General features: G+C 40.5%; 1 protein-coding gene across 5 annotated transcripts in view; it reads right to left on the reverse strand.

Annotated features, from left to right (window-relative positions):
• RNF138 (ring finger protein 138) overlaps window positions 1-20,688 on the reverse strand; it is a 46,262-nt gene extending 25,574 nt beyond the window's left edge. Inside the window, exons 1-2 of one of the 5 annotated variants that reach the window (XM_043444106.1) lie at window positions 20,670-20,688; window positions 19,981-20,164 (exon numbers count right to left, since the gene is read on the reverse strand). In XM_043444106.1, coding sequence (XP_043300041.1) covers window positions 19,981-20,090 — 110 coding nt within the window. In that variant the 5' untranslated portion in view covers window positions 20,091-20,164; window positions 20,670-20,688. Of the gene's footprint in view, window positions 1-19,980; window positions 20,575-20,669 lie in introns of those variants that run through there. The other 4 variants (XM_043444105.1, XM_043444108.1, XM_043444107.1 and 1 more) reach the window with 4 other exon arrangements.
• Window positions 20,689-22,217: the final 1,529 nt, after the last annotated feature.

Raw genomic sequence — 22,217 nt, forward strand, 5'->3', positions numbered from 1 at the left:
TCTGATGACACTACATACCTGCCAGAATGACCAAAATGAAAAAAATGGAAAGTACCAAGTGTTGAGGATGATGTGAAACCAACCTAAATTGCACTCAATGCTATAAAGGTATAAACTGATATGAATATTTTCAAGATTAATGCAACCATTTGGTAGAACCTAATACAGACCAGTGGGCTTCCCCCATGGCTCAGCAGTAAAGAATCTGCCTGCCATGCAGAAGCCTCAAGGTATTAGGGTTTAATCCCTACATCAGGAAGATCCCCTGCAGAAGGGGATGGCAACCTACTCCAGTATTCCTGCCTGGAGAATCTCATGGACAGAGGAGCCCGGTGGGCAGTCCATGGGATCACAAACAGCCAGTCACAACTGAAGCAATTTAGCACACACAATTACAAACCAGTAATTTCACTCCAAAGTATATACCCAATTGACTTGCACATATGATCAGAAGAAATGTCCTGGGAAGTTCACTGCCACACTATATGTAACAGCCAACAACACAAATGTCCATCAACAGAATAACGCATAAGCAATGACGGCATATCCACAAAATGGAAACTCTGATATACTGCAATGAGAATGAATTCAGATGAACAATATTGAGCTTTGGAAGTCAGATGCAAAAGACTACAAACCGCATGATTCTACTCTTATAAAGATCAAAAAGCAGGTAATACTATGCTGTTAAAAGTCAAACCCATGGTGTCCTGAAGAAATGGGATATACGGCTCAGAGAAGTGAGGAGTTTCTAAAGTGCCGGTGATGGAGTCCTGGAGTTCTGTTGTTTGACATGGGTGTTGAATACACAGATGTGCTCAGTATGAAAAAAATTCACTGAGCTGGACTTAAATTTTCTCAATTAGGAGTAAAAACAGGGGTAAAAATGTTTAAACTTATAAAAATAACTAAACTATCTTCTAATGGGACCTAAAATAAAACAAACCAAAAGCCCATCAGGGCTCCCTACTGTATACTCGACTGAGAATATCTATCTTCCCAACCCAGGGATTGAACCCAGGTTTCCTGCATTGCAAGCAGAAGATTCACCACTGAGCCACCAGGGAACCAAATGGAAACAAAAACAAAAAGCCCCTCTATATGCTCTCTGCAAGAGACCCACCTCAAACCTAGGGACACATACAGACAAAGTAAGGGGCTGGAAAAAGACATTTCATGCAAATGGAAACCAAAAGAAAGTAGGAGTAGCAATACTCATATCAGATAAAGTAGACTTTAAAATAAAGACCATGACAAGAGACAAAGAAGGACACTACATAATGATCAAGGGATCAATCCAAGAATATAATTATGAACATATATGCACCCAACATAGGAGCACCTCAGTATGTAAGGCAAATGCTAACAAGCATGAAAGGGGAAATTTTAACAATAGCATAGTAATAGTGGGGGACTTTAATATCCCACTCACACCTATGGATAAAACCACCAAACAGAAAATTAGCAAGGAAACACAAATTCTAAATGATACAATGGACTCATTAGATCTAGTTGATATCTATAGGGCATTTCACCCAAAAACAATGGATTTCACCTTTCTCTCAAGTACACATGGAACATTCTCCAGGAGAGATCACCTCCTGGGCCACAAATCTAGCCATGGTAAATTTTAAAAATTGAAATGATTTCAAGCATCTTTCCTGATCACAATGTGGTAAGATTAGATATCAACTACAAAAAGGAAAAAAAAAAAAAAACTATAGAAAACACAAACATATGGAGGCTAAACAACATGCTCCTGAATAACCAACTGATCACAGAAGAAATAAAAAAGGAAATCAAAATATTCATAGAAACAAATGAAAATGAAAACAGAACAACACCTATGGGATTCAGTAAAAGCAGTGCTAAGAGGGAGGTTCACAGCAATACAAGCTTACCTCAGGAAACAAGAGAAACATCAAATAAACAACCTAACGTCACATCTAAAGCAACTAGAAAAAGAAGAAAAGAACCCCAAAGTTAATAGAAGGAAAGAGATCATAAAAATCAGAGCAGAAGTAAATGAGAAAGAAATGAAGGAGACTATAGCAAAGATCAACAAAACTAAAAGCTGGCTCTTTGAGAAGATAAATAAAACAGACAAACTGTTAGCCAGACTCATCAAGAAAAAAAGGGAGAAGAATCAAATCAATAAAGTTAGAAATGAAAATGGAGAAATCACAAAGCCAACACAGAACTACAAAAGATCACAGGAGACTACTATGAGCAACTATATGCCAAAAAATGGGCAACTTGGAAGAAAGGGACAAATTCTTAGAAAAGTATAACCTTCCAAAACTGAGGCAGGAAGAAATAGAAAATCTGAACAGACCAATCACAAGCACAGACATCAAAACTGTAATCAAAAATCTTCCAACAAAAACCCAGGACCAAATGGGATCACAGGTGAATTCTATCAAAAATTTAGAGAAGCGCTAACACCTATTCTAATCAAACTCTTTCAGAAAACTGCAGAGAAAGGCAAACTCCCAAACTCATTCTATGAGGCCACCATCACCCTGATTCCAAAACCAGACAAAGATGCCACAAAAAAAGAAAACTACGGGCCATTATCACTGATGAACAAAGATGCAAAAATCCTCAACAAAATTCTAGCAAACAGAATCCAGCAACATATTAAAAAGATCATACATCATGACCAAGTGGGCCTTATTTCAGGGATGCAAGAATTCTTCAACATTTGCAAATCAATCAATGGGATACATCATATTAACAAACTGAAAAATAAAAACCATATGATTAACTCAATAGATGCAGAGAAGGCCTTTGACAAAATTCAATACCCATTTATGATAAAAACTTTCCAGAAGGCAGGCATAGAAGGAACATGGTGGTGGTTTAGTTACTAACTCATGTCCAACTCTTGTGACCCCATGGACTGTAGCTTGCCAGGCTCCTCTGTCCATGGGATTCTCCAGGCAAGAATACTTGAGTGGGTTGCCATTTTCTCCTCCACTTGATCTCCGCAACCCAGGAATCAAACCCAGGTCTCCTGGTCTGGAGGCAGATTCTTTACCAACTGAGCGATGAAGGAAGCCCCCACCTCAACATAATGAAAGCCATACATGACAAACCCGGAGCAAACATTATCCTCAATGGCAAAAAATTGAAAGCATTTCCTCTAAAATTAGGAGCAAGACAAGGGTGCCCACTCTCACCACTACTATTCAACACAGTTTTGGAAGACCTAGCCACAGCAATTTGAGAAGAAAGAAAAATAAAAGGAATCAATTGGAAAAGAAGCAGCAAAACTCTCAGTGTTTGCAGAGGACATGGTCCTCTACAAAGAAGACCTTAAAGATACCACCAGAAAATTACTAGAGCTAATCAATGAATATAGTAAAATTACAGGATATAAAGTTAATACACAAAAATCCCTTGCATTCCTATACACTAACAATGAAAAAACAGAGAAATTAAGAAACCAATCCCATTCACCATTGCAATGAAAAGAATAAAATACTTAGGAATAAATCTACCTAAAGAAACAAAAGGCCTATATATAGAAAACTATAAAACACTGGTGAAAGAAATAAAATATGACACAAATAGATGGAGAAATATACTATGCTTGTGAATAGGAACAATCAATATAGTGAAAATGAGTATACTACCCAAAGAAATCTATAGATTCAATGTACTCCCTATCAAGTTTCCAGTGGTATTTTTCAGAGAACTAGAACAAATAATTTCACAATTTGTATGGAAATACAAAAAACCTCGAATAGCCAAAGCAATCGAGAGAAAGAAGAACGAAACAAGAAGAATCAACTTTCCTGACTTCAGACTATACTACAAAGCTATAGTCATCAAGACAGTATGGTACTAGCACAAAGACAGAAATATAGATCAATGGAACAAAATAGAAAGCCCAGAGACAAATTCACACACCTATGGACACCTTTGACTAAGGAGGCAAAAATATGCAATGGAGAAAAGACAATCTCTTTAACAAGGGGTGCTGGGAAAACTGGTCAACCACTTGTAAAAGAATGAAACTAGAATACTTTCTAACACCATACACAAAAATAAACTCAAAATGGATTAAAAACCTAAATGTAAGACCAGAAACTATAAAATTCTTAGAGGAAAACATAGGCAAAACATTCTCTGACATAAATCGCAGCAAGATCCTCTATGACCAACCTCCCAGAGTAACAGAAATAAAAACAAAAATAAACAAATGGGACCTAATTAAACTTAAAAGTTTTTGCACAGCAAACGAAACTATAAGCAAGGTGAAAATGCAGCCTTCAGAATGGGAGAAAATAATAGCAAATGAAACATCCAACAAAGAATTAATCTCCAAAGTATACAAGCAGCTCAACATCAGAAAAACGAACCCCATCAAAAAGTGGTCCAAAGAACTAAACAGACATTTCTCCAAAGAACACATACAGATGGCTAATAAACACATGAAAAGATGTTTGACATCAATCTTTATTAGAGAAATGCAAATGAAAACCACAATGAGGTATCATCTCACAACAGTCAGAACGGCTGCCATCAAAAAGTCTACAAACAATAAATGCTGGAGACGGTGTGGAGAAAAGGGAACCCTCTTACACTGTTAGTGGGAATGCAAATTGGTACAGCCACTATGGAGAACAGTGTGGAGATTCCTTAAAAAACTGAAAATAGAACTGTCATACAACCCAGCAATCCCACTGCTGGGCATACATACCGAGGAAACCAGAATTGAAAGACAAATGTACTCCAATGTTCACTGAACACAGTTCATTCAGCTGTTTACAACAGCTAAGACATGGAAACAACCTAGATAGCCATTGGCGGATGAATGGCTAAGGAAGGTGGGGTACATATACACAATGGAATATTCAGTTCAGTTCAGTTCAGTCATTCAGTCATGTTTGATTCTTTGCAACCCCATGAACTGCAGCACGCAAGGCCTCCCTGTCCATCACCAACTCCCAGAGTTCACTCAAACTCATGCCCATCGAGTCGGTGATGCCATCTAGCCATCTCATCCTCTGTCATCCCCTTCTCCTTCTGCCCCCAGTCCCTCCCAGCATCAGGGTCTTTTCCAATGAGTCAACTCTTCACATGAGGTGGCCAAAGTACTGGAGTTTCAGCTTCAGCATCAGACCTTCCAATGAACACCCAGGACTGATCTCCTTTAGGACGGACTAGTTGGATCTCCTTGCAGTCCAAGGGACTCTCAAGAGTCTTCTCCAACACCATCGTTTAAAAGCATCAATTTTTCAGCACTCAGCTTTCTTCACAGTCCAACTCTCACATCCATACATGACCACTGGAAAAACCACAGCCTTGACCAGACAGACCTTTCTTGGCAAAGTAATGTCTCTGCTTTTTAATATGCTGTCTAGGTTGGTCATAACTTTCCTTCCAAGGAGTAAGCGGCTTTTAATTTCATGACTGCAATCACCATCTGAGGTGATTTTGGAGCCCCAAAAAATAAAGTCTGACACTGTTTCCACTGCCTCCCCATCTACTTTCCACGAGGTGATGGGACCAGATGCCATGATCTTAGTTTTCTGAATGTTGAGCTTGAAGCCAACTTTTTCACTCTCTTCTTTCACTTTCATCAAGAGGCTTTTTAGTTCCTCTTCACTCTCTGCCATAAGAGCGGTGTCATCTGCATATCTGAGGTTATTGATATTTCTCCCGGCAGTCTTGATTCCAGCTTGCACTTCTTCCAGCCCAGCGTTTCTCATGATGTACTCTGCACAGAAGTTAAATAAGCATGGTGACAATATACAGCCTTGACGTACTCCTTTTCCTATTTGGAACCAGTCTGTTGGTCCATGTCCAGTTCTAACTGTTGCTTCCTGACCTGCATACAGGTTTCTCAAGAGGCAGGTCAGGTGGTCTGGTATTCCCATCTCTTTCAGAATTTTCCACAGTTTATTGTGATCCACACAGTCGAAGGCTTTGGCGTAGTCAATAAAGCAGAAATAGATGTTTTCTGGAACTCTCTTGCTTTTTGGATGATCCAGCGGATGTTGGCAATTTGATCTCTGGTTCCTCTGCCTTTTCTAAAACCAGCTTGAACATCTGGAAGTTCATGGTTCACGTATTGCTGAAGCCTGGCTTGGAGAATTTTGAGCATTACTTTAACTAGCGTGTGAGATGAGTGCAATTGTGCGGAGTTTGAGCATTCTGTGGGGTTGCCTTTCTTCGGGATTGGAATGAAAACTGACCTTTTCCAGTCCTGTGGCCACTGCTGAGCTTTCCAAATTTGCTGGCATATTGAGTGCAGCACTTTCACAGCATCATCTTTCAGGATGTGAAATAGCTCAACTGGAATTCCATCACATCCACTAGCTTTGTTCGTAGTGATGCTTTCTAAGGCCCACTTGACTTCACATTCCAGGATGTCTGGTTCTAGGTGAGTGATAACACCATTGTGATTATCTGGGTCATGAAGATCTTTTTTGTACAGTTCTTCTGTGTATTCTTGCCACCTCTTCTTAATATCTTCTGCTTCTGTTAGGTCCATACCATTTCTGTCCTTTATCGAACCCATCTTTGCCTGAAATGTTCCCTTGGTATCTCTAATTTTCTTGAAGAGATCTCTAGTCTTTCCCATTCTGTTGTTTTCCTCTATATCTTTGCATTGATTGCTGAGAAAGGCTTTTTTATCTCTCCTGGCTATTCTTTGGAACTCTGCATTCAAATGGAAATATCTTTCCTTTTCTCCCTTGCTTTTGCTTCTCTTCTTCTCACAGCTATTTGTAAGGCCTCCTCAGACAGCCATTTTGCCTTTTTGCGTTTCTTTTCCATGGGAATGGTCTTGATCCCTGTCTCCTGTACAGTGTCACAAACCTCCGTCCATAGTTCATCAGGCTCTCTGTCTATCAGATCTAGTCCCTTAAAATCTATTTCTCACTTCCACTGTACATTACTCAGCTATTAAAAGGAATGCTTTTGAACCAGTTCTAATGAGGTGGATGAAACTGGAGCCTATTGTACGGAGTGAAGTAAGTCAGAAAGAGAAACACCAATATAGTATATTAACGCATATATATGGAATTTAGAAAGATGGTAACAACAATCCTACACACAAGGCAGCAAAAGAGACACAGATGTAAAGAACAGACTTTTGGACTTTGGGATAAGGCAAGGGTGGAATGATTTGAAGAAATACCACTGAAACATGTGTATTACCATATGTAAAAAAGATGACCAGGGCAAGTTCAGTGCATGAAGCAGGGTACTCAAAGCCAGTGCTCTGGGGCAACCTAGAGGAATGGGGTGGAGAGGGAGGTGGGAGGGGGGTTCAGGATAGGGGGTCACATGTGCACCGGTGGCTGATTCATGTCAATATATGGCAAAAATCACCACAATATTGTAAGGTAATTATCCTCAGTCATGTCTGACTCTTTGCGACCCCATGGACTGCAGCACGCCAGGCTTCCCTGTCCATCACCATCACCCAGAGCTTGCTCAAACTCATAGCCATCAAGTTGGTGATGCCATCCAACCATCTCATTCTCCACTGTTCCCTTCTCCTGCCTTCAATTTTTCCCAGTATCAAGATCTTTTCCAATGAGTCAGTTCTTCGCATTAGGTGGCCAAAGTATTGGAGTTTCAGCTTCAACATTAATCCTTCCAATGAATACTCAGGACTGACATCCTTTAGGATGGACTGCTTTGATCTCCCTGCAGTCCAAGGAACTCTCAAGAGTCTTCTCCAACACCACAGTTCAAAAGTATCAATTCTTTGGTGCTCAGCTTTCTTTATAGTCCAACTGTCACATCCACACATGACTACTGGAAAAACCATAGATTTGACTATACAGACCTTTATCAGCTAAGTAATATGTCTGCTTTTTAATATGCTGTGTAGGTTGGTCATAGTTTTTCTTCCAAGGAGCAAGCATCTTATAATTTCATGGCTGCAGTCACCATCTGCAGTGATTTTGGAGACCAAAAAAATAAAGTCGTTCACTGTTTCCATTGTTTCCCCATCTATTTGCCATGAACTGATGGGACTGGATGTCATGATATTACTTTTTTGAATGTTGAGTTTTAAGCCAAATCTTTTACTCTCCTCTTTCATTTTCATCAAGAGGCTCTTTGGTTTTCCTTTGCTTTCTGCCATAAGGGTGGTGTCATCTGCATACCTGAGGTTATTGATATTTCTCCCAGCAGTCTTGACTCCAGCTTGTGCTTCATCCTGCCCGGCATTTTGGATGATGTACTCTGTATATAAGTTAAATAAGCAGGGTAACAATACACAGCCTTGACGTACCCCATTCCCAATTTGGAACCAGTCTGTTGTTCCATGTCTGGTTTTAACTGTTGCTTCTTGATCTCCATATAGATTTCTCAGGAGGCAGGTCAGGTGGTCTGGTATTCCCACCTCCTGAAGAGTTTTCCACAGTTTGTTGTGATCCACACAGTCAAAAGCTTTGGCACAGTCAATAAAGGAGATGTTTTTCTGGAACTCACTTGCTTATTTTATGATCCAACGGATGTTGGCAATTTGACCTCTGGTTCCTCTGCCTTTTCTAAATCCAGCTTGAACATCTGGAAGTTCACGGTTCACGTACTGTTGAAGCCTGGCTTGGAGAATTTTGAGCATTACTTTGCTAGCATGTGAGATGCTTACAATTGTGTGTTAGTTTGAACATTTTTTGGCATTGCCTTTCTTTGGGTTTGGAATGAAAACTGACCTTTTCCAGTTCTGTGGCCACTGCCGGGTTTTCCAAATTTGCTGGCATTCTGAGTGCAGCACTTTCACAGCATCATCTTTCAGGATGTGAAATAGCTCACCTGGAATTCCATCACCTCCACTAGCTTTGTTCAGAGTGATGCTTCCTAAGGCCCACTTGACTTCCTAAGGCCCAGTGAAAACTGGTTCCATTTAAAAGGATGAAAAATTGGAGGTCTGTCATTTCCTCCCAACAATTGTCAGGTCTCATCTAAAGTTACATTGGTGGCTGCAAAAAAATTCATGATTATTTCTTTTATCCAACTGAAATGACCTTTCTTTTTTTTTTTTTTTTGAAATGACCTTTCTTATCATACTATCTCAATTATACTGTCTGATATTAATATTTCTATACCAGCATTCTTTGGGCTGATACACAAATAGACTCAGAAAAGTTAGCACTTTTACTCTCTGAAAGACTCAGTTCTGGTAAAATTATACATGTATTCCTAGAAATTACTGCACTATGCAAAGTCATCCAGTAAAAATCAAAGAGCCTATGCCAAAAATGGGACTGGGGCACAACTCAAATGCGAACATCTGAAAGAACACTCTATGTAAAGTCTTAATTTAGCCTGAAAAAAGTACACACTACTCATTACAATAACCATGAAAGAGTATTTTAGCTTTATTTATGTTTTATATTCCCTAAGGGAAATGCTGTAAGCAAGTATGAATACAATTTTTATGTACACTATGCTACCATTAGTGTAAAAAAAGGGAGGGGAAAGAATATATGTTCAGATTTGCTTATGTATATGTAAAACTTCTTAAAAGATACCAAAGAAATAGTGATTATACTGGGGAAATGTGGGGCAGAGGTGGATGCAACAAGTGACTACAGGAATAAGATTTGGGGAAGTTGTCTGCTCACCTAGTGGTTAGCATTTCAAGCCTTCATTTCTGTGGCTTGGGTTCAATTCCTGGTCGAGGAACTGAGATCCTGCAAACCGTGTGGCTTGCCCCCCCGCCAAAAAAAAACCCTAAGTCAAATCTTAGTAACTAAGCACAGCTATCCTTTAAATAGATACTAAAACTACTTCTTAAAGACTGGTAAAAATATATCTTAGAAAGCAAAACTGATTTACAAAGGTGCAAAAACAGTTTAATGGAGGAAATATAGATTTTTTAATAAATGATGCTACAGCAACTGGAAACCCATAGACCAAAAAAATAAACTCCATTCAAATTGCCCCTTTATATAAAGTTAACTCAAAACAGATCACAGACTGTAGTAAACTGGGTAATGGCCATCCAAAGATATATTCACTTTCTAATTCCCAGGACAAGATAATATCACCTTATATTATAAGAGATCTGATTACTGTTAAGGATTGGGGATGAAGAAATTAGCTGGGATTAACCAAGTGGGTCCCAAATGCTACAAGTCTTTGTAAAAGAGGCAGAGGGAGATTTGACACAAACACACAGAAGAAAGCCATACTGAGATGGAGGCCAAGACTGGAGTGATGTGGCCCCCAGGTTCTCAAGGCCCTGCCAACACCCTGATTTTGGCCCACTGAAATTGATTTCAAACTTCTATCCTACAGAACTGCAAAAAAATTCATTTATGTTGTTTTTAAGTCACCAAGTTTGTGGTAATTTGTCATAGCAGTCCTAGGAGACCAATTCACAGAGCAAAATGTAAAACATAAACCTTTTAGAAAAAGGTAGAAAATATTTAGAATACAAAGCCAGACAGAGTTCTTAGACTTAATGTTAAAAACACATTTCACAAAAGGTAAAATTGATAAAGTGGACATTATAGAAATCTTAAATGTTTGCTGTGCAAAGACTGTTAAAAAGATGAAAAGACAATCCAAAGACTGGGAAAAAAATTGTAAATCATGTACCTAACAAAGGAGTAGTATCTAGAATACATAAAGAAGTCTCAAAGCTCTAAAGGAAAAAGCAAATAATCCAATTGAAAAAACATAGGCTAAAGAAACTGAAGAGACACGATGCTAATTTTACCTAAGAAGATACAGACACTAAATGAGCACATGAAAAGATGGTTAACATCATCAGCCATTAGTAAAATGCAAATTAAAGTCATCAGATATCACTGCACACATTAAATGGCTTAAATTTTTAAAAATTGACAACATGAAATGCTAGTGAGGATACAAAGAAACTGGATCACTCATACACTGCTGGTGGAAATGTAAAATGGTATAGATACCGTAGGAAATAATCTGGCATTTTCTTAAAAGATAAAACATGCAACCACCATATGATCTACTAATTGTGCTCCTGGGCATTTATCCTAGAGGAATGAAAGCTTATGTTCTCACAAAAATCTGTACATGAATATTTATAGCAGCTCTATTTGAAATAGTCAAAAACTGACTATTCCAGATTACCTTCAGTGGATCAATGTTTAATCAAAATGCGGTACATCCATCCATGTATGCATGCATATTCACCAATAAGAGGAACCAATGATAACACACAACAACCTGAATCTCTAGAGAATTGTGCTGAGGGAAAAAAGAAATCCCCAAAAATTATATATTGTTTGATTCCATTTATATAACATTACATAACATTCTCTCTTTGGTAACAGCTCTATTGAAATATGAGGATGAGATGGCTGGATATGGCATCACCAATGCAATGGGCATGAACTTGGGCAAACTTTGGGAGATGGTGAAGGACAGGGAGGCCTGGTGTGCTGCAGTCCATGGGGTCACAAAAAGTCAGACACAACTGGGCGACTGAACAACAACTACTGAGCTAAAACTCATATACCATACCCCATTCACCCAGTTAAAGCATACATTTCAGTGAGTTTTTATTTTTTTATTGTATTTTACAGAGTTGCACAATATTTAAGATTCTTGAAATGACAAAATTATGCAAACAGAGAACATGAGAACATTAGTGCTTGCCAAGGGTGAAGGAGGGACAGAGTGGAATCAAGAGGAAAGTAGGTGTGACTATATAAGAAATACAGGAAAAACCTTTGTGGTGATGGAAATGTTCTTTATCAGTGAGATACCCTGGTTTTAATTACAAGACATTACGATTAAGGGAAACTGGGTCAGGGTACACAATTTGTGTGTTATTTCTTACAACTACATGTGAATCTACAATAATCTCAAAATAAATAACTTATCCATATAGTATAATGCATATTCACCTAATAATATGTATTAAGTACTTACTACATAACAGACACTAGGAATACATCAGAGAACAAAAGCGATGAAAATCCCTACCCTGATGGGACTTACAGCATAGGTACTTGCACCAAGTTTGTGTGTATATACTGCATCCAAAAACAGTCAACAAGTCATATGATACTGTGCTAAAAATTAGCAAAAGTAACTAATGAAAGTGAAAAAACCCCCAAGAATCAAATTATAAGAATTCAAATATACTAAAGAGATTTTAGAAACAATAGAAAAGGAATGCCCTCTAAAAAGTACTAAGGTCAATTAAATAAGATAGGCAAATTAATAAAGACTCAAAACCATTATCTTAGTAGATTCCAAGTAAGTCTGAAAATGGACAATTTTCTGATTCAACAAAGAGAAAAAATGGAACAGCATTATAACTTAGATAAAGGGAATCAAGTATCTCAAATCTGAATGTATAATAAGATACAGAAATATACCAAAACAAAGGCAGGAAAAGAATGTAAAATAAGTAATAAATTACAATGGATTATTACTGAATCAGTCATAGAAATGACCACAAATGTACATAAAGCACACTCTGAACAATAAAATTATAAATTAGGATATAAATATTTAATATGGAAAAATGCATATAGCTTGCTAGCAACTAAAGAAACAAATTTTAAAGTGACTTCTAGACACCGTTATGAACTGTATTAAACTAACAAAATAGTGGTTTACCAAAAAAGCTCACAAAATACATATATACTTTAATAGTATTAATGGCATTGTGTAAGCCCAGTTTTGTAAAAAGCAACATGACATCTATACAAACAGCAGAAACTATTTTTTGAGAGTTTAATATGTGCTAGGCAGGGTTTGAGAAACTTTACATACATTATCTTAAACTCTTAAAATAAATAAATGTTTAAAAGTTCCTTTATTTTACAGATAAGGAAACCAAGAGTTTAAAAAAATAAGTAAACAAGGCTTCCCTGCTGGTCCAATGACTAAGACTGAGCTCCCAAGGCAGAGACCCGGTTTAAGCCTGGTCAGGGAACTAGATCCCACTTGCCACAACAAAGAGTTTGCATGCCACAACAAAAAGATCCCCCATGTCGCAATGAAGACCCAGCACGGCCAAACAAATAAATATCTTTATAAATAAACCTGTAAGAGACTAAGGCAAGGTGTTTCTTCATTGAAAAACAAAGTCCTGAATGTTCCCTCACCCCAACACACTCTATATACAAACACAGTCCTCCACAAATTAAACACCTACATATCACTTAAACCTCAGCAACAATTTCACTTCCTCAAGAAAGGTCTTTGACTACTGAGCCATCGACTCACCAACTCACCTAGATCTGCTCCCCTTCTCATACTTGCTCTTTCAACCTATGAGTTTGTAACTACACATTTATCTGAGTGTTCATTTGAACTAAATGCGTCTCATCAATGCCAATTCTGAGGGCAGGGATCATATCTAACTGTCCACCACTGTGTGACCAGCGCTGTAACACAGAGCTGGGCACTTAGCTGTTGCTCAGTCGCTAAGTCACGTCTGACTCTGAGACCCCATGGACTGCAGCACGCCAGGCTCCTTTGTCCTCCACTATCTCCCAGAGTTTGCTCAAATTCATGTCCACTGAATCAGTGATACTATGTAACCATCTCATCCTCTGCCACCCACTTCTCCTTTTGCCTTCAATCTAGTAGGCACTGAATGCTAACCTACCTTAATCTAATCCAAAAATTTACTTAACCCAAAATACAATCCACAGTCCTCAAATCAAAACCATGAGCACCTTTCATGTACAAAACACTTCAATATAGCTATAATCATTCCTGTGTGACACAGCTGACAAATTCACTTGTATTTACCCTCTGACCCAGCAATTCCACTTGTGAAAATTATCTTACAGGAAAAACTCTCACATATGAAATGGTATTCATACAAGTTTAATCACTGTGGCACTATCTGTAACAGCAAAAAGACTGGAAACAACCTAGGTGTTCATCAGGTAAGAGATTAGATAAACAATGATACATCAAACAACGGAATACTAGAACACTCAGTATGTTCCAATGGGGTCATGAATTTCTGCCTAGTTTGTTGAACCCCTAGAGCCCTAGAATATACAACAGTACTGTCAGCACATAATGGACACTCAGTGTTGGCTGAATGAATTAATGAAAACTCTACAACCAGAAAAAAAAGAGAAAGAAAGAAGGTCCTTTATGTACTGATACAGAATAACCTCCAATACACTAAAACATGAAAATAGCAATGTACTAAAGAGTGCATATAGTATGCACTCTGGAAGAATATATAAGGTAACAGTGACTGTGGGAGACAGTCATATTATTTCCTTTTGTACCTTTAAAATTGTGAATTACAATATTCTCCATTCACAATAATGCCTTTGGTATTTAAACATATGGACCAAAACACTAGAAGTAAGATTTCTCCTTGTTTACGAAAATAATCTAGCTTTTCATGTTAGATGCCATAGGTACTAAATTAAAAATATTTTTATATTTTGATGGGTTTTGAAAACTATAAAATACACATACAAGATTATTACTATCATTCACAAACATTACCTCATTTGGTCCTTGCAATAACACTGAGAAACAGGCTGCTTCTACCCGTTTTATGGAGAAGAAAACAGGCTAAACGGCTTGCCCAAGTGATACAGCTAGTAAGCTGTGAGTTCCTAACACAAACCCATTCATACAATTATTCAGTACCAAATGCATATACCAGGCTCAGATAAGTAAAAGTAGACCTGGGTTGCTGCCTTTTAAGAGCTTACAGTCTAACTGGAGAGAATGGCATCTATCAAATCAACTGATTCCAAAAATATTATGATTATAAACTGTGATACGTGGTACACAAAGAAAGTTATTCAGGTCTTTTATCTCCATTCTGTTTCTGCCTCTGTACCATCAAGCACATTTCTTCAGATACAAAACTGCTTATTCCTCATCTCCCTTTCACTAGACTATCTGAATTTGCTAGACAAAGTTTATTTCAAAACAAACTATAAGGGACATGGAAAAAAGGTGCAAGTCAAGATTACTAGAACTATTTTGATATATCAAAGGAGCCCGCATCTTTAGGATAGTGAAACAATTTAAAAGGTTATCTTTAAATCTCTCCTAACTTTAAGCAAATGCCTGATGAATTTTCCTTATCCATTCTCCAAACAACAGGTTGATCAGACACTGGGAGAGAAAAGCAACTTTCCCATCCATCAAGCTCCTGCTTCACTATTAATTTAAAATTGTATATCTTTTATTTTCCTAGTGTATAATCAAAATCATTTCCCAAAATAACTTAAAACTTTTTCAAAAATCAGATATTTAAAGTTAGTCTTTAAGAATAAATCAAATCAATCTTATGTTATATAATTAAATAGTATAGTTTTTTAAATTATACCACTTTATAAATATTTTTCAAAAACATTTAGATAAAGTCTTAAAAACTTTAAGAAAAGGATGGCCTAGAGCAGCATTTATTAAATCAGCAAGAAACCACACAAGCCTGGCTTTCAGAATTATAATTAGTATGTAGAAAAGAAGAAATTTTAAAAATATGTATTTAGAGCATAAATGCCCAAACAGGATACCTATAAAGTTGCTCAAATTATAAGAAACAGTAAGTGAAAATTCAGGGACTGGATAATCCAAAGCAGGTCAACAAAGAATCATAAACACACATACACAAATCATACAAATCTGTGCTTAATGAGAAGTGGAAGCTGATCTATATCAGCTCATTTTAAAAGATGCTTCCTGGGACTTCCCTGGTCATCCAGTGGTTAAGACTCTATGCTCCCAATTTAAGGGAGCACAGGTTGGATTCTTGGCCAGGGAACTAAGGTCCTGCATGCAGCCTGGTGCCACAAAAATAAATAAAAGATGCTTCCTTACATATATGCCCCAAAGCAAATGGATTAGACTTCCATTTTTAAGAGTCTGGCAGGCATTAACTTGTCATTGTATGTCATTTTTCACTGTGATAGAGCTTAGATCTAACAGCAGACAGAGTTATTTCCTTAACCATTCAAAATAGACAAAGGTTTGGTTCACTACTATACAGCGCAGGGAGCCCAGCTTGGTGCTCTGTGGTGACCTAGATGTGTGGGATGGGTGTGTGTGGAGACAGTGGGGAGCAGGTTCCAAGAGGGAGAGGACATATGTATACATACAGCTGCTTTCCCTTTGTTGTACAGCAAAAATTAGCACAACATTGTAAGGCCATTATACCCCAATAAGAAACAAAAAACACCTGAATTTCTACACTAAAAAAAACAAAAAATCAGAGTAAAAACCAAAGTTCTTACCATGTTCTGTAAGGCCCTGCTTATGGAACTTAATACTTTCTAACACACTGTATGACTTGCTTATTTGTCATGTTGTCTATTGCCTACCTCCCCAACTAGAAAGTAAGTTCAGCAAAAGAGAAAAATTTTGTTTTGTTTCTGCCTGGTACATAGTAAGTATTCAATAAAGATTTTTTGAATGAATGGAAAAAAAAAAAAAAGGGAGGTTTGCTTCAAAGAGCCTTTGAAGATTACAAAGGATAAAAGCAAGAGAGACAAATACTTCACCATTTATACCATTTATACTTCACTATAAATACTTTTACAGAAGGTACATCAGTCTGTACCTTCTGAAACATACCTGCTTAACTTTAATATTGTTAATTCATCTTTACATGTTTTTCAAAACATCTGACCACTCTAAGGCATCTGACACTCCTGACTACCTTTTCCTTAAAATTCTTCTTGGTTGCTTGTCACACACTATCCTGGTTTTCTCCCTATTCTGTCTAATCCTTCTCAGGCTGCACCTTCCTCCACTCCACAGTTAAATATATGTTCTCTAGAACTTTGTTCCATCTCAATCCCTGCTATCTTTCAATTTATATACCTCCCCCAGTGGCTACATCCATACTCACAGCTTTAGTTCCATGTATTCCAGATCTTTGTACATACACTTAACTACTGGACAATCATCAAATCTTACACAATCTCCTTAAAATGTCAGGAACCTTCTCTCTCCAGTCCCTCTACTGTTATCTTGGTTCAAGTTCTAATCATTTCTCTCTCTGACAGAGCAATGAATGATCTCTTCACTAATCTCACCAGTACCAAACTAGACCAGGCCAGTAACTATAAGTACTCTAAAATTTAAATGTGACCATGCTGCTCCCCTGACAAAATTATTCAGTAGATCTTTATGGCTTTCAGCAATAAGTTCAAATTGGCTTATACAGTAAATTCCCGCCAACATCCCTAAGCTCCCTCTCACTACTCTCATCTTTGGCTCCAGCCAAACTTTGTAACCTAGAAACAGTCATCCTGGTAACCCCTCCCCGTGCTGTACACCTAGTCAGGGTATTCCCCAACAAACCCTGAATACTGATTTTGACCTAAGCTATTACTTCATCCAGGAACTCTCTCCTCTACTCATAGGTTAATTTAGATACCCGCTTTCAAAGCTCACATAAATTTTCCTCCTCAATTTCTTCCATACCAATCACATTCAGATACAGATCTTCTCCATTAAACTGTTAACATTCTCCAGAGAAAGACCACTTCATATTCTCTGTACCTGACACCCAGAAGGTATCCAACAATAGCTGTTTGAAGGCACGTTACTCTTGCATTAGTCACTGTCGTGTTTGACTCTTTTGAGACCCCACTGGACTGTAGCTCGCCAGGCTCCTGACTATTCATGAAATTCTCCAGCCAAGAATATTGGAATGGGTAGCCATTCCCTTCTCCAGGGGATCTCTCTGACCCTGGGTTTGAACCCTGGTCTTCTGCATTCCAGGCGGATTCTTTACCATCTGAGCCACCAGGGGATGAATAAGGATTAAATGGGAATCTATTTTTTTGGTAAAGTTATTCCAGTGATAAATGAATTTACCAGAATGGGCAAATCCTTCACTGCCATTGAAATGGCATAGGGGCCCAAAGCTCTCATCACCTCATCTCTCACTACCCATGAACAAAAAATTCCTTTTGTAGCTAAAATAAATTTGTTTGAGGCCCAGGTTTGTTCTCTGTGAAAGGGGAAGAGCAAATGACATTCTAAACTAGGTTATTTACAGTACAATTTTATTTCCCCACTGAACTCCTTCTAATAATACCCTGTTCTACCATTATCACTCTTTCCAAAGAAAATGTTTTCTCCTTCCACCTTAATTTATTGTTTAGTCAGAACCTTAGAGCAACTGTATGTGTTTGATGGAGGACAGTGTGGGTAAAGAAGGGGATGGAGAAGAGTGAGTAGAACGTGTCCATTCCTCTTACCAAAATCTAGTCCCTATTTTATTTCCGCATTCCAGCCCAAAGAAGATGATTTGAGAAAAACCCTCAACAAATCATCTCCACACTCATTTCCACAGCCTTGAGGTCAAGCCAAACTACAGTCTGATTTAACAAAATGTCTCACAAGGGAAGTGAACCAGAGCAAACTGCATGGAATTTTGAGGGGAACTAGAGATTACCATGAGCTCCATGAGGTCAATGACCCAGTAGGTACTAGAAATGATTCTGTCCAAAAAAGACCTACTTCCTTACTTTGCCCTCCTTCCCTCCCTTTCTTCTATCCACTGCTAGCCCAAGGGCAGAAAAGGAATCAAGTTAAAATAAACACTTGTAGATTAAAAGCCAAAAGGTATACACTGTGCCCTAAATATCTCAAGATATTTTAACTACCTGCATTTGTTGCACCAAATAATAAAGGAATAAAGACTGTCATTCATCTCCTATAAGCGGCAAAACTATAACTGGTGTAACTTCTATCAAGAAAACTCACATATTCTTGGGCTCATACAACACTACAGAAGAGGAGTAAGGTAGACAACAGATTGGGAACGAAGTGAGAAAAGTGGATATCAAGAAACAGCTGTAAGGAAATTTGAGACTAACCCCAAATTCAACAACCCATTCTTTACAAAATTACAGAACCCAGCGGAAAGAGAAATCGGTTTAGAAAATGGTTCGATTCCTTTCAGCTATTTGCAAGCACACAGAACTTTCAAGACTGGGTGTATTTTTTTCAAAACGAGATTTCCAAGCCTCACCTGCCATAAATTCTTTCTAAGTTTGGAATGGAGCCTGGGAATTGGTGTGTTTACTTAAAAAGTTCCTCCAGAGACCCCGATCAGCATTCAGGTTTGTCAGAAGTGCTATCTACCTTTACAAGAAGGGCTCCTGCTAAATCTTACTGACATCCTAGCAGCCTCTATTAATTATCGAAGTGCTTCCTTTAAATATGCCAAATCGAACAGCACCAGGCCACCTCAATCAACCAACCCCTCACTGTGCTCCACCACCCTCCCTACGGTTACAGCCTTCAATTCAGTTCATTCCTCACAAGGGCGGTCTTTCTCATTTCCATCGTTGTAGCAATCAAGTAATAAGCAGAATGGTAAAACAAAGGGAAACTATCACTTCAATACCCGGAAATCCTGTCAGTTCTAACATATGAGGGAAGCCAATCCATTCTAGAGCATTCCAACCTGCACTAAATTTTGAACCGATTAAAACACTCTCAAGGGTGGTCTGTGAAGCGGGACTGAAAGGTTAAGTTAGATAAGAGCTCTAGATCTGGAAACGATGGGCGGCCAATGTCCTGAAAGGAAGAGAGACCTGAGAGCCGGGAGTGGGGGGTAGGGTCGCGGAGCGCGGCGAGCGGGCACCTCAGGCCGGTTTTGACACTCGACACCCCAGCCTTCACTCGGGTTGCTAGGAAACAAAAAGGCTCCACGTTCTCTGCAGTTCCTCCCGGGCCTTCAGCAGAGGGTCGGGGCCTCGAGGAGCCAGGACGCCACAGGGGCTGGCCTGGGCACTGCCCCGGGGGCGCGACGACGAGGGAGCTCCGGAGCAAGGGGGGCTCGGGCTGAGGGGGGCCGGGTGCAGCGAGAGGCCCGCGAGTTCGGAGGCAGGGCGGCCCGGCCTCCGACTGACCGGGAATGGGCCCTCAGCGCCGAGCTGAGGAGAGGGGAGGCCGCGGCGGGCTCGGCTCCCACCAGGCCACGTCCCAGGGTCCGGGGCGGGGTGCGGGGCCTAAACCACCACCCGGCTCCGCGCGGGGGAGGGGGCGTCTACTCACACGTGCTGACAGGCCGCAGTCCGCACGGGCGTTTTGAGCACCTCCTGACAGACGGGGCAGTAGAAATCATCTTCGGTGTAGGACGTGGCCGCGGAGAGCTCCTCGGCCATGGTGGGGGACGAAGGATGAAGGCGATGGCGGCGGCAGCGGCCGAGGTGGCGGTGGCGGCCAGGGGCCTGACTCCCTGAGCGAACCCGAAGGGGGCGGGGAATCGCGTCAGGAAGCCGCTCGCGCCAGGAAGCAGGCGGGGCCCGGAGGCGGGGCCCTGGAGGGGCGGGGCCGAACGCGGAGACGCTACGGCCGCACGCGCAGGGCGAGGGTCGTGCCCTGGGGCGCTGCTCCCACAGGGGCAGGACGGGAAGGCGGTGCCTAGCGGGAGGAGGCGGCCGATAGCCCGGCGATTGGCTTCACTGCCGCTTCCGCTCGAGCCGGGAGCCTCCCATCTCACCTGGGAAGCCCTTCCCCCGCCCAGGGCCTCTCCCGTACCTGGCTCTGCAGGGCTCCGCGACCCCGCCCTCAGCCCTCTGCTGGGCTTCTAGCCTCCCTTTCCCCCGGCTGCTTTCTCCCACCCGCGCGGCCGTCGGTCTCCGGGCGGCAACCTACCCAGTACCGCGGCTCCCCTCCCAACACCGCCCCGACCCCGCCCAGTCCCCGCCTCACGCCCCGCCCCCCGCTCTCAGCTTGCGTACACTCTCACTTAGGTGCTCCAGAGCCCCGAGGCTGGTGAACCCGCTTCCGCGGCGAGTGTTCGTAGAGAAGCCCGGCGCCTTAATCGGGCCTCTTGTCCAGCCGTTGCCGCCCTCGCAGCCGAGGCCGGGAGGAGAGAGGCGGGCGGAATATGTGGTGCACATCGGCCCGAAACGGGGCCGGGCCCGAGGCTCATGGTGCACCGGGATCCGGCCGCCCTCTCCAGCTGCTCTCCTGGGTCATCACTCTGCCCGAGCGGGCCGCGAGCCTGGGGTGGAGGAGAGGCGGGAACGCGGCCTCCATAGCAACCGGGGCTTGTAGCCCGCAGCAGCTTGTGACATCACCAGGTGCTGGTGCTCACTGGGTGCTCACCTGTACCCCCCAGCCTCCCTCCAGCAAGGATCCCATCTCTCAGAACTCTTATCAGATATACTGGTGTTTTAAAGAATTTTTCCATTAAAAAAAAATAGCCTTGCCTAATAGTGTTAGATTTGGTCCTTGTCAGAATGTTTTGATCGTGCCAAGATGTGTTCTATAATAATCCGTTATGCGGGGAATACTTGTAAATCCATGGCTGATTCATGTCAATGTATGACAAAAACCACTATAATATTGTAATTAGCCTCCAACTAATAAAAATAAATGGAAAAAAAATAATTCGTTATGGGATTTTAATCCTTTGGAGAAGAAAAATTAAAGATAAGCCTCCTTGAGAGACTTTAGACCTCATCTTTAGACCTTAACACGGTGAGTTACAATCACAAAAACGGTTTTCCGCCTACACCATTGTTTTGTTGTTTGATAGCTTCGAAGAAAAATGAGGCAGAAGGATGGATCTAGGCATTTTACCGTAATCAACTAAATGTTTTTTTAATGAGCCCTTAATTCCCAGATATATCCACACAAATAATAAGTGTTTAAGATAAAGTCACAATTACATGAACAGAGCTAAAGAAATCTAGAACATCATAAAGCATTCTCAATTCACTTGAGGAAAGAAAAAGTTTCATTACCATGCTTTGTTAAAGCTTTCCACTAGGGACTAAATGAATCGAAACTAGGAGCCATTGAAAGGCTTAGTTAATTCAATTCTGTCATTTATTATCTACCTTGTTTTTGGCACTGTGTTAAATGTCATGCAGGTGTCATGAACTTTTTAAAAATATTTATTTGTCCTGGGCCTCAGTTGTGGCGCTTGAGGTCTTAGATCTTCATCTGGGCATGTTGTTGTTCAGTCGCCCAGTTGTGTCCAACTCTTGGCAGTCCCATGGACTGCTTGCAGCAAGTCAGGCATCCCTGTGCCTCACCATCTCCTGGAATTTGCCCAAGTTCATGTCACTGCATCGATGACACCATCCAGCCATCTCATCCTCTGACACCCTCAGTCTTTCCCAGCATCAGGGTCTTTTCCAATGAATCAGGTGTTTGCATCAGATGACCAAGGTATTAGAGCTTCAGTTTCAGCATGAGTCCTTCCAATGAATATTCAGGTTGACTGGTTTGATCTCCTTGCTGTCCAAGGAGCTCTCAAGAGTCTTCTCTAGCACCAC

This window comes from Cervus canadensis, chromosome 23 (genome assembly GCF_019320065.1).
Source record: "Cervus canadensis isolate Bull #8, Minnesota chromosome 23, ASM1932006v1, whole genome shotgun sequence".
NCBI lineage: Eukaryota > Metazoa > Chordata > Mammalia > Artiodactyla > Cervidae > Cervus > Cervus canadensis.